This window comes from Conger conger, chromosome 14 (genome assembly GCF_963514075.1).
Source record: "Conger conger chromosome 14, fConCon1.1, whole genome shotgun sequence".
Classification (NCBI taxonomy): domain Eukaryota; kingdom Metazoa; phylum Chordata; class Actinopteri; order Anguilliformes; family Congridae; genus Conger; species Conger conger.
In genome coordinates, this window is record NC_083773.1 from 40,743,034 (window position 1) to 40,755,538 (window position 12,505).

At 42.8% G+C, this 12,505-nt stretch overlaps 1 protein-coding gene across 3 annotated transcripts in view; it reads right to left on the reverse strand.

Annotated features, from left to right (window-relative positions):
- Positions 1 to 12,505, reverse strand: part of slc12a5a (solute carrier family 12 member 5a) — a 226,047-nt gene that overhangs the window by 64,966 nt on the left and 148,576 nt on the right. For all 3 annotated transcript variants that reach the window (XM_061219845.1, XM_061219844.1, XM_061219846.1), the window contains 2 exons: positions 5,489 to 5,583; positions 1,215 to 1,346 (listed from right to left, as the gene is read on the reverse strand). In XM_061219845.1, the coding sequence (XP_061075829.1) occupies positions 1,215 to 1,346; positions 5,489 to 5,583 (227 nt within the window). The remainder of the gene's footprint in view (positions 1 to 1,214; positions 1,347 to 5,488; positions 5,584 to 12,505) is intronic.

Sequence of the window (12,505 nt, forward strand, 5' to 3'; positions counted from 1 at the left end):
GGGGTGGAGGACGTGATGGAAAAGGGAAACGACGACGGGAGAAAGAGGGAGAAAAGGAATGATGGGAGGTAATGGAGGGAGGTAAAATGGAAGACGGCACAGGGAAAGCAGTTTTGCCCTGGGTAGGCAGGGGCATGGCATGCTGGGGTGGGGCTGCACTGTTGGCCAATGGGCTTGAGCCATTACAACATTACATTACATTACGTGGCATTTAGCAGATGCTCTTATCCAGAGCGACGTACAACAAAGTGCAAATCAAACACAAAAGTGGACCTGAGAGGACAGTACAGTTCCGAGTCCTGGTGTAAACATACAGAAATTCAGAACCCTTGAAGAGTAAGGCCCTGCCATTTTGCCCTCAGAGTAAAAAAGTGCCACTTTTTCGGCTGGTGTTAATTGTATTTCATTTTTTCTTGATTTGTTATTGCAATTCGATCAAATATAAAGAGGGAAATGTGTAGTAGTATCCACCAAAAAATACACCATATCAATTTAAAAAGTACTCCGCTCTCCAAATTCACGGGGCTTATGTATGGAGTGTGTCAGAGTAGGACTGTTGATCTAGAATCATATGATCATAATGGAATAATATGTTTCGGTAGAATTTAAATGAGTCCCATGTTATGAACACAGTGTGTGATTAAGGATGACGGTGGTGTGGCAACATCGGGGTGTGTCGGTGGGGTGAGTGCCCTTTTTTTTTTAGCTTCAGCCCCTGCCCCCAAAATGTCCGTGCACGGCCCTGGGTGGCACTAAAGCAGGGGTGCACAACAAGGGCCGATCCATTTCAGGATTTTGGTTGTTCCTATAAGCACAAACTACAGACAGACTGCTGGTGTATCATAAAGATTTTAGTGATCCAGTACTGGAGTGAACCAGTGTAGTTTATAGAGTGGTCAGAAAACGAAAATTAAGCTAATTGGTTGAACCAGAACCAGAACCAGAACACTGAACCAGAACATGCCTCAACCAATGGACTTGAATTATTGTACAGTTATACAATGTTTTTCCGTCAACTGTATATCTTGAAACTGGAATTTAAGGGCTATAAACACAGGAAGAGTCAACATGTCAGTGAGCCTTTTTCAATGATAGGAAGGGATTTGCAATGGTCTTGTAACAATGTTTTAACACAAAAAACATACCTATTGTACCTTTAAAGTATTCACAGGGATTTGTTTGACATCAGGAGGTGTGTTGGCATATTGGGTTACCTTGACGGGCTTCTTGCGTGCCTCCTCGTTGTTCTCCGCCTCCTCGTGCTCCTTGCTCCCCTGCGGGAGGTTGGAGTAGTTGGCCAGGCTGCTGAGCAGCGATGAAACCATCGGGCTGGTGTCCATCTCCTCCTGAAAACGATCCAGACCACAGCCTTGAGCACTCCGGCTTTCCATTCATCAACCCAATGCATAGTAGTCATGCGATAATTAGAGAAACCATTTACAACTCTCTCTCTCACTCTGGTTTAAGCTCATTGTGTTTTTCCTACGATATGAATTGGTACTAAGGGCTTGTGTTCTTCTATACTTATACAGTGTAGTAGCTGAGTCTGATCAGCTTTCTGTCTGCTTGCTCTCTGTAATGAGTGTTTGTAACCCTGGTTACACGCCACTTAGTATTGCTTTACATAATGTCCATTGAATGTACCTTGGACAAAATCTGTTGAACGAAAAATGATTTTCTATCGTTTTTTGTTTGATAACTGTTGGAAAAAGTATCAAAGGGTGAGTCTATGAGAATGCAAACCTCAGGAGAAGTGCTCGGTCAAATATCACTCACCGTCAAGTTAAATGCTTTGTGTGAGTCATCAATCAGTGAAGTCATTACATGAGGTAATGCCACATATTGAATCATCGCAAATGATATTCGCCCAAATAATTCTACTTATTTCATGAAAACGTTATTGCTGTAGGTATGATGCCTAATCTGTAGCTTTCGTGGCCATTTTCTCATATGCCTGGGAAACGCACACGCAGGACTTTTAAAAGGCTGTCCACAGTGTCACTTTATTAAAGCACAGCATTAAGGGTTTAATGTATCATGAAATTGCATCAGTAAATTCCACACACACACACACACACCCACACTAGTGAGGACGCAGTTGAAAGCAGGAGAGCTCAACGTGAGGTGGATGAGTTTATTTAGCAGGGAGCTTATGGGCCATGGCAGTGTGTTTCTGCTGGTAAATAGACGCATCAGACCAGTGGGGAAATGACATTAATCGCATTACGCTTTTTGTATTTAAAGTGTTTTCTCGTAACGGTCGCTTCTGCGTTGGTCCACACTGCCAAAAAAATGCAGTGTTTAGCACAAACGTGCCCTCTGTCACCAGACTGAACTGCCAACTATAATTACTTCTATTAATCCATGTCACTTCCTTCATTCTTTCATTTGCTGGAGTGTGTGTGTGTGTGTGTGTGTGTGTTTTAATCTGTTATATGTCTGTATATTTCATATGTGTGCACGTTTACTGTGTGTTCACATGTATCTGTATGTGTATATATGTCTGTTTTTAAATTGCTGGGGTGTGTGTGCGTGTGTGTTCAAACGTGTGTACATACATTACATTACGTTATTGGCATTTGGCAGACGCTCTTATCCAGTGCGACGTACAGTTAATTAGACTAAGCAGGAGATAATCCTCCCCTGGAGCAATGCAGGGTTAAGGGCCTAGCTCAAGGGCCCAACCCATAACCAGGGATAAGTACAATTTCCACTGCTAACAGTACAAGAAAGATAAGGACTAGGGCCTATGTGAACATCAGAGTTTTATTTTTATTTTTTTCCGCACCACGCAAATATGAATAAACAGCTTACCGAGTTTACCGATCATATTTTTTAGACTTCTACTACTGTAGCCTATCCTCTTAAGAGTTATGACACGTTGTGTATCAGAGATGCTCTTCTGCATACCACTGTTGTAATGCATAGTTATTTGTGTTACTGTCACCTTCCTGTCAGCTTTGTCCTATCTGGCCATTCTCCTCTGACCTCTCATTAACAAGGCGTTTCTGTCACTGGATTTTTGTTTGTTTTTTGCACCAATCTCTGCAAACTCTTGAGACTAGTGTGCGTGAAAATCCCAGTAGGTCAGCAGAGATACTCAAACCACCCTGTCTGCCACCAACAATCATTTCATGGTCAAAGTCACTTAGATCAAATTCTTTTCCCATTCTGATGGTTCATGTGAACAATACCTGAAGCTCCTGACCTGTATCTACATGATTTTAGGCATTGCACTGCTGTAGGTGTAATAAAGTAAAAATGTTCGTAATGAAGCGCTCGGTGAGTGGATGTCTCTATATTCTATACCTATTTGTGTGCGTGTGTGTGTGTTTATGTTTGTGTTCGTGTGTGTTTGTGTTTATGTTTGTGTGCGTGTGTGTTTGTGTTTATGTTTGTGTGCGTGTGTGTTTGTGTTTGTTTGTGTTTGTGTGTGTTTGTGTTTATGTTTGCGTGCGTGTGCGTTTGTGTTTATGTTTGTGTGCGTGTGTGTTTATGTTTGTGTGCGTGTGTGTGTTTATGTTTGTGTTTGTGTGTGTTTGTGTTTATGTTTGTGTGCGTGTGTGTTTGTGTTTATGTTTGTGTGCGTGTGTGTTTGTGTTTATGTTTGTGTGCGTGTGTGTTTATGTTTGTGTGCGTGTGTGTTTGTGTTTATGTTTGTGTGCGTGTGTGTGTGTTTATGTTTGTGTGCGTGTGTGTGTGTTTATGTTTGTGTGCGTGTGTGTGTGTTTATGTTTGTGTGCGTGTGTGTGTGTTTATGTTTGTGCGTGTGTGTGTGTGTATAAGCATGTAGGTGGGGGCACGGCCCTTCGCAGGGTATGACCACAGCTGTGATTCATTGCAATCATGGCAGTTGTGGCCAATTACCTCGTTATGAGGGCTACAAAGGAGGCATGGCTTTTTCAGTGGAGGATAGTTGGAGTGTTGAGAGGTGACTTGTACGTTTTTTTGGCGAATAAAAGGCAGTTCGCCAACCCTCCATTTAGGTATGGTCTGATCTGTTCACCTAGTTACCTTTCGCCACCCCAGCCCAGCATCACATTATGTGAAGCTGTGTGTTTTAAAATGGCGGTTACTCCTTTTCCTCCATAAGTTAGCATGTCCAATTGTGCTCATGCTGTGGTGATTATCGCGGCCTCCATTGCCGATGCAGGAGAGAGCAGACGAGCTTGTGCTCTTCCGCGATGCTTGCGCTGTGCGCCATCACACCAACGTTCACAGGTCTGGCTAGCACAGACTCGAGTCAGAAGAACCAGACACCAGTCGGGTTTGCACAATGAGATGCTGTCAACACAGCCCTGTGAAATCTGGAGTCAAATGTCACCAATGGCACAGTCACCAAGGCTTTTTTTATGTGTGCATCCATGCACTATGTGTACATGTTTCTGTTAATGTTAGTGTTTGTGTATATACTTACAGCATGTATGTGTGTGTGAATGCTAGTGATTTGTGTGTGTAAGCATGTATGTGCGTAAGTGTGTCTGTGAATATCGGTATTTGCGTATGTACATAGTGCTGATCTGTGCTGTGTGTGGGGCTACATGTCAGTTAGAACATCCTTACTTACTGCTGTGTGTAGGACTGTAAGCCACACAGCTTTGCAAGGTTGGTAGTGCTGTATGCCATACGGTTAGCGATGTAGGAACGGCCCGTAGTTTTGGACTTGGATAGGGGTTTGTACATATTCCCTTCTCACCTCATTTTGGTAGCTCTCGCTGCTAGTAGGGCTAGAGGTGGAGTTTGCTGGGTGTACAGCTTTCGTCATGACCTGCCAAGTCACCAGGAGGTCTGGTTTTTGCTGGTAATTTAAGATCCCCTTCACGGTCACACTCGGTCCTCCGAACCCACACCCTTACACTATAGGGCATCTCTATACCTTCTGTTCCTCATTACCACGTCATTCTGTTTAGTATAAATAATGTGTTTCATTAGAGGTTTGCACAACCAGTCTAAAAATGTAGAATGTTTGCAGCCATATTGGTGTGGCAATAGTGTTAGGAACACCAGGCACTACTGCGTCTTACTCTACTGCCCTGTTCACCACAAGTTACAGTAGGTGAGTTAGAGATCCAGTAGGTAGCTAACTTCTGATACAATACACTGATTATGGCAATAAAATCACACTTTATGTTGCTTGGTCCCATAGTAGTGATAGTATTAATAGTTACAATAATAACTTCTAATATCCCTTACATTTCCCTGTGGGTGTCCCAGGCATGGCTTTACATATACATGCATTATGGTGACTAAGCTTGCAAGCTGGGTCAGATTTATAGTATACCACCTTTTTTCCTTAGGACTACACCCCTGGGTACATGTGTGTGTGAATGTTGGCGTTAGGTGTATGTATTTTCATTATTTCTGTGCAGATATGTGTCTGTGAATACTCTACTCTGTAAAGTGGCCTTTGAGAAAGGCACTATATAAATAACTTATTATAATAGTGTTTGCGCATGTATGTACGTGTGTACATGTCTCTGAATGATACCTCAAACAGGGCCATGTTCTTCCCGTCATACTGTTGGCTCTTCTCCGCGTCACTGCTGTTAATGAACGGGCTGCTCTCCTTGGGGTTGCCATCACCTGGAGGGGAAACAGCAGAGAGTCACACGCACAGCTCAAACACAGCAATCCACATTTACCAGGTTGCCAGATTCAGAATTTCAAACTGGCCAGGAGAGGAGGGGAAGAGGAGAAAAACAGTAACATTGCTTAATTCATAGTGGTCAAGTGATTCAGACATTTATATTGTTTGGATGGGACCACAAACTGGACCTGTCCAAATAATTTGAAAACTGGACATTCTAGTGCAAAACCAAGCATCTGGCAACCCTATCACACACACAGGTATAACATGGTCACACCAGGGAGGATTTCTCCCAACCCCAGTTTGCAGGTAAATCACTTTCATTTAGAGTACTTTAATTTGCAATTAAAATTAGGCCAACTTTGTGTCATTCCTGATACCAAAGTAAGAAATTGCACATAATTTTTTGTTTAAAAATGTTTAAAAATAAATCATTTTATTGTTAGTTTTTATTCAGAGATAGAGGTACAACAACCATCCCAATGAGATATATGCAAGGCCCGGAAGCTAACACTGCCTGCTCCCTTCAGTGGAGACTGAAATAATCTCCACTGTGATTGGTCAGTGCTCCGGCCTGTACAATCCGTATGTTGCCACTGCTATCATTCTGTAACACTGATAGTCAGTGTAGAGAGCCAGACGTGTGTGGGAAATCAGGTTACAGTAGCTGTATTATTGTTATTCTTTGCACTGTAACAATAAGTGCACTGTAACTATGAAGTAATTGAAGCAATGCAGGTTAAGAAGCATTGCTCTAAAGAAGCATCTTCACAATCAATGCAATCCAGATTCAAAACAATCCAGATTCAAAACACACTGCCCTTAAAGTCATATAAAAACCTATTACAATCATGCAAAATGTTGCAGCTAATCTGTTTTAGTTGCATCCAAGGGTTCCCTGATGAAAAGCCATGTTCTTTTTCATGTGTTCGTACATGAGCCAGTCCAGAACCCGTCACAGTTCTCTGTTCTCTGTGTTAGAACCTCAATTGAGCTCTATTTTCCCATGCCTTCAGTATCCGTCAGTGCATTTCAGCCCTGCAAAAAGTCCCAAGAGGCATTTAACTCTTGAAATGAGATTTGACCCTTTCCGTCCCAATCCAATATGAAGTGGCTCCACTCAAATCCTTTTGCTTTTGGCTTTGGTTGAGAAAATTGACAAAGTTTAGAACATTTTGTATGGTTTTAATAGGGGCTCAAAAAAAATATATATAGCAGTCATTTTGATTGCCATTGTTGCACTGCAAAAAACCCCAAAAAAACCCTCCCTAATAGCATTTGGGAAGAAACCTTTGGAGGAATCAGACTCAGTAGGGGAAGTGTATTCTTCCATTGCTGATGCTGTGGGCTTATGATCGCTCGTCCGCGATCATAGATTAATCAGCAGGATCTCAACATCAAACAGGCCCTACAGTTTAAACACGTAAATCATTAAACCAGACATCCAGGGTATTCTCTCTGTATTGTTCCCCAGGTTCAATTTCATCATCATGCATCATCATATCCTCCAACTACCATCCACCTACCAGGCCCCTCTCCCAACCCGGCACCCATAAATCTATCAGTGGGGCAGCCATTTCAGAAATTTGATCGGTGATTGCATTCGGCAGGGGCAATTTGTCAGTTAGGGCCCAGCTGAATTAAAAAAGTGGTGAGTGTGCAGGGGAGAGGAACCTGGGCCTACGTGCCTGATGCTGTGTACTTGTATTGACTTTCAGCCTGAGCAAATCTCTCTCTCTCTCTCTCTCTGAATTTAGAACACTGATGAAGCAATGGCGAATTACCTGAAACGTTTGAATAATAATGTACACAATTTCAATACCCGTCTGAATCTTCAATATGCTCACTTAAGACACATAATCCTGCCACTGATCTTATTCTGTGATTTTTGATAAATATGTGGTCACTGCCAAACATCTTGAGATACTATTTTCAGACACAGAACAGAACGATCGACAAAGGATGGCCTGTTCATGTATTCAAGACAAGGCAGAGGCATAAACATGGTTGGATGCTGTGAGCAAATACAACTTACATTTACAAAAACAGTTGTCATTTTTGTTTAGAGAAGTGTGTGTATGTGTGCTAAGCTAAAGAGATAAATCAGGCATTCAGTTATGCTATTAATTTAAATATAGTGTAAAAGCTCATCTTTGACCAAAATGTTGCTGCTTACAATGCAAACGCTTACATATTTTAAATAAGTGTGGTGTTGCACCAGTGGGTGGAAATCAGTGAGTGGCAGAGAGTGGGCAAAGTGGAGCAGAGTCATGCCATGACTATGGAGAAAACACACGCAGACACTCACACAGCCTGCCGTGTTTCAGAACTCGCTGATAAGCACAGCAGCTCTCCAAAACCACAGCAATTATTAACCGAAATTACCTACAGTACATAGGTGATAAATAAAATTGAAGAGCGTTTCATTTTGTGTTCCTTCCATAAAATGACATGACATACAACTATATTTTAAAAACCATTCATGTGTTTTATATTTCTTGACCAAAGTACAAAATACAAAATAAAACAGCATCAATATCTCTCCAAAGACATTTATAAACATGAGATGGCTGATATTTCTCAGGGAGCTTGAGTTGTGCGGCACAGCGGTAATCGGTTTGTAACCACCTGCCTCCTATTTCTCAGTGGCTCACGGAGAGCCTTGTCCTGATTTCCTGTGGAGGTAATCAGGTCAGGCAGAACGACACCGCTTTTTAAAAATACTGGTAAAATATATCCAAGCCGGAGAAGCCCCCGGTGAGGAAACAAAGCTCTGATCTGATATGAGGGAAGCACAGCTGGACGGATGACGACCGAGCCTTGGAGCCTGATCGAATGCCCCTTCCCACAATCCAACTCTCTCAACTGCTACCACAGCGCGTGCTGAATGAAAAACACGCGCACACACTCAAACAGACAGCATACGCACTGTACAGTATACACACAAATCACATGCACATTCCGACACAAACTGCATACACACTGCACACACATGCAACAACCACAGAAACAGACACATTTTTACATTAAGGTAAATATTAATAATATTTGCTGAGATACTTTTTAGTGTTTTAATAGTCAAGTGGGGACATTGAATTACACCTGTCTGAATCCCACTTTGAGCCAGGTTGGGATCTGACCAGTGTGTAGAATTTCTGTGCCTGTACTCATTGCTCCACACAAAGGCTTGTTTTTTTAAAGAAGGGATAATACTCTTAAAAGAGTCATTACATAAAGTTAACATTTAAAAAAATTAATTGCATGTTTTCCTGTCAGCTTCGATCAGTCTGGCCCTTCTCCTCTGACCTCTCTCATTAACGACACGTTTCTGCTTGCAGAACTGCTACTCACTGGATGTTTTTTCTTTTCCGCACCATTCTCTGCAAACCCTAACCTTTTCAAGTTTTAATAGCCAAGTGGGGACCTGAATTACATCTGCCTGATGATTACATCCGCCCAATTTGAGCCAGGTTGGGACCAGCTCTGCGCAAAGGCTTGGTTTCTTTTAAGAAAGGATAATACTCTTAAAAGAGTAATTACATTTAACATTTAAAAGCTTACATAAAAATAAGTGCATATTTTAATTACTGAATCACTGAGTGTACATACTCGTCAGTTCCTTCCCGAAAAGAATAAATTCTAAAAAAAGACAAAAACAAAGAGTTTTTGGCTACATTATTATCCTGGATTGTCGTCTCTCATTTGAAACACCCCTGACTTTGTGGGAAGGGGAGCCGTGCGACGCCAGAGCAGGAGCTCGAGGAGCGGTACAGGTTGTGCTTAGCACGCGTGCTGGCTGGAGCCGGCGGCGAATGTTAATGTCGGTCAAACCGAGAGGCTGGGCCTTCGTGTCTCTGCCGCGGCCCTCCTGTCCGGGATGATTGAGCGGGCTCTGCCGGGCCCCTGCTGGCCCCTCGCCGTCTTGGCAGACCGACCCGCACCAAAGGCCCCGGCTGCAGAACGGAGCCACAAACCGATGCCCTTGTGCAGTCACAGCAGTGAGAGGCATGTGTGGGTCAGCTCTCATTTCTATTCCGTCTCACATTGCCTACGCCCTGCCGTGGACCCTTATCTGCGAGGCATCGAGCTGGAGATTTATTTAAGAACAACAACAATAAATCCTCAACAGAAGTCACAAAGGCCAAACTCCGCGCCCACCACTACGCTTTTCTTTTCATGATCCCTGTACAGGGCGTCATTCTGACACACTCGGTTTATCATTTTATTAAGTCTATGTGACAGGAGTTCTGGAAAAGAATACTGAACAATGGAGGGGAAAAAAAACAAAAAGACATTCACACACAGGCGGTTAATACTTTCAGGAAGTATAGCTGACAGAGAAGGTTTAATTCCCATATCATAGGATATACTTTATTATGTACACAATAATATTGCCAAATATATGCCCAAGTTTGAGTCTGAAATTGATGACCCCGTGATTTAAAGTGTATAATGGTTCTCTTGGTAATATGGACTCAGCACAGCAAGCTTTTAAGATGTACAGTATGTAATGTTTAATCAGTAATTAGACATATACATTTCAAAAAGATGGTGGCTAACAGGATATATTGGCATGCAAGCTAATGAATTAATACTAAGAAAATAATACTGTACATACTGTTAATACCTGTAAAAATCAAAACAAATAAATAGAAACTAAGAAAAGGATTCAGGATTCTTCATTGCAGTGATTATATAGACACGCGTATCCTCTTAATTCCCTGGCTCATGAGCAGTACATATTTAGACATACAAGAAATTACACAAAAGCTAGTGCAAATGTGCCCCCACCCTACCCAGAGTAACGGACACTGAAATCCATAGAAATCCAGACCTGGGTGAAATACGTCATTGTTTTGGGTTCAAATGCTTTCCTGTGCTCGGTTGATCTTGCTCGGTCGGTGTACGATCAGTAATTGAAAAGTAATTGAATCCAAAACAATTACGTATTTCACCCAGGTCTGCCGACATCCCGGGCAGTTAAGAAAACGTTTGAGGTTGGCAGTACAGAGAAGGGAGGACATGAGCGAATGTGTGTTTGAAACACACTCCCAAGGCTGGGGCCTGCTCAGTATTCAGGTCACCTCTACTTCAGGTTTCTTTCCACCTCTGCGTTCTCATAACTGGGAGTTATGTGCGCTGTGGAAATGGCAGGCAAAATCAATCTGCTTATCAAACTGAAACAAGTGGCACTGCAGTGCCCATTTTGCAAAAACAAGACTTAAATAAAAGCGCTAATCTTTTGCACTGACAGGTTTAAAAAAAAACAAAAAGAAAAACCCACAGGAATTACACGTTTTATTCCTGAGTCCTATAATACACATACTCCTGCAGTCAGTGTATGATTCTCAGGCCTGGACAAAACAAATAGATGTAAGCACTAGCTTCCTACTTGGCAAACAGTTCAGCATGTCAACTTTTATCATGGAGCACCCTAGGCTGTGTTTGTGAAGAAAAAAACAACACAAGCATTAATTGTGAGTCAAAGGTAAGGACGTCTGTTGAATCCAGGCCAAACCCCAGGACTGGGCAGTGTGAGAGCACGTGCCAGCTTTACCCTTTCTGCAGACATTCCCTAGATAGTATGCTTAACGTGCAGCTGTGCGGGGCACCATACCTGTCATCACAGACAGCCCCAGTCCTCCAGCATTGGGCACTATGGACAAACCCGGAGGCGACATTGATACCTCTCAAAAAACAGTCTCTTACACCCGGTGTGTACAACTAAACATGTCTGTGAGTCCCCCTTACGTCTTTAGGTAAGCCAACACCAGCCAGAGCTTGTTACTGTGGTTATCAAGCCAGACGAAGCTTAAAATGGCCACTGATGTTTAAAGTCCTCAGTATTACAGAAGGCCAAGTGTGCTTAAGTAGGTAAGGGCATTCCTTCACAAAATCAGCAGGGAATAGCTATGTTATCTGCCGTATACGTGGCTTTGTGAGGAAAAGGGTACATAGCTGAAAGGCAGCTTACTTTAAAGGATAAAGGACAATGAAGGGGAAAGCGGGGTGTTTCTGATGGGCTGAGTGCACAGGTACGAAGTGAAAAAAAAAGGGTGCGCGACATCTTTATCGCCATAGGAAGAGAAAGAAGATGCTGGGTCTGTCCTCGTTAGTGTCGGGTCTGGGGGAGATGGATGGCTGGAGATGTACCCGCAGGCAGCTGCACAGACCTGGCAAAGGTGCCTTTGCTGAAGCAGTGTACGAAGGCACAGTCTGCATGCTCAAAGGGAGAGGGATCGTGTGTAAAGCAATAGGATGCAAGGGATCTTAGTTAAAGGATGAATGCACAAGCTGCTGGGTTAAAGGAACGGGGTAGAAACTGTTGGGTCAAGGGAACAGGGTTGGCACAGTTCAGTTAAGGGAACTGGGAACAGCTGTTGGGTTAAAGGAACAGGGTAAAAGCTATTGGGTTAATGGAACAGGGTAAAAGCAGTTGGGTTAACGGAACAGGTTAAGAGCAGTTCGGTTAAAGGAACAGGGTAAGAGCAGTTCGGTTAAAGGAACAGGGTAAAAGCTGTTGGGTTTAAAGGAAAAGGGTAAAAGCAGTTGGGTTAAAGGAACAGGGTAAAAGCTATTGGGTAAAGGAACAGGGTAAACGCAGTTGGGTTAACGGAACAGGGTAAGAGCAGTTGGGTTAAAGGAACAGGGTAAGAGCATGTTGCCATGGGGTAGTGCCTCACCCTTGTGTGTAAGGGTGCTGTTGCTGGTTGCCGTTGAGGCTACTGACTACATGGCTTGGTCATATGTGACTCCACACGGTAAAGGGCATCATCACAGAGTTCTCAAATTTACAGAATATTGAAAAAAACGTGTCAGATTCGCTTTTGGTCCAAAATTAGATAAGGGCAGATCTGGTATCTTGAAATACTCATCTAACATTCAGCTATAAATCCATTACGGGTCACAATGTGCAAA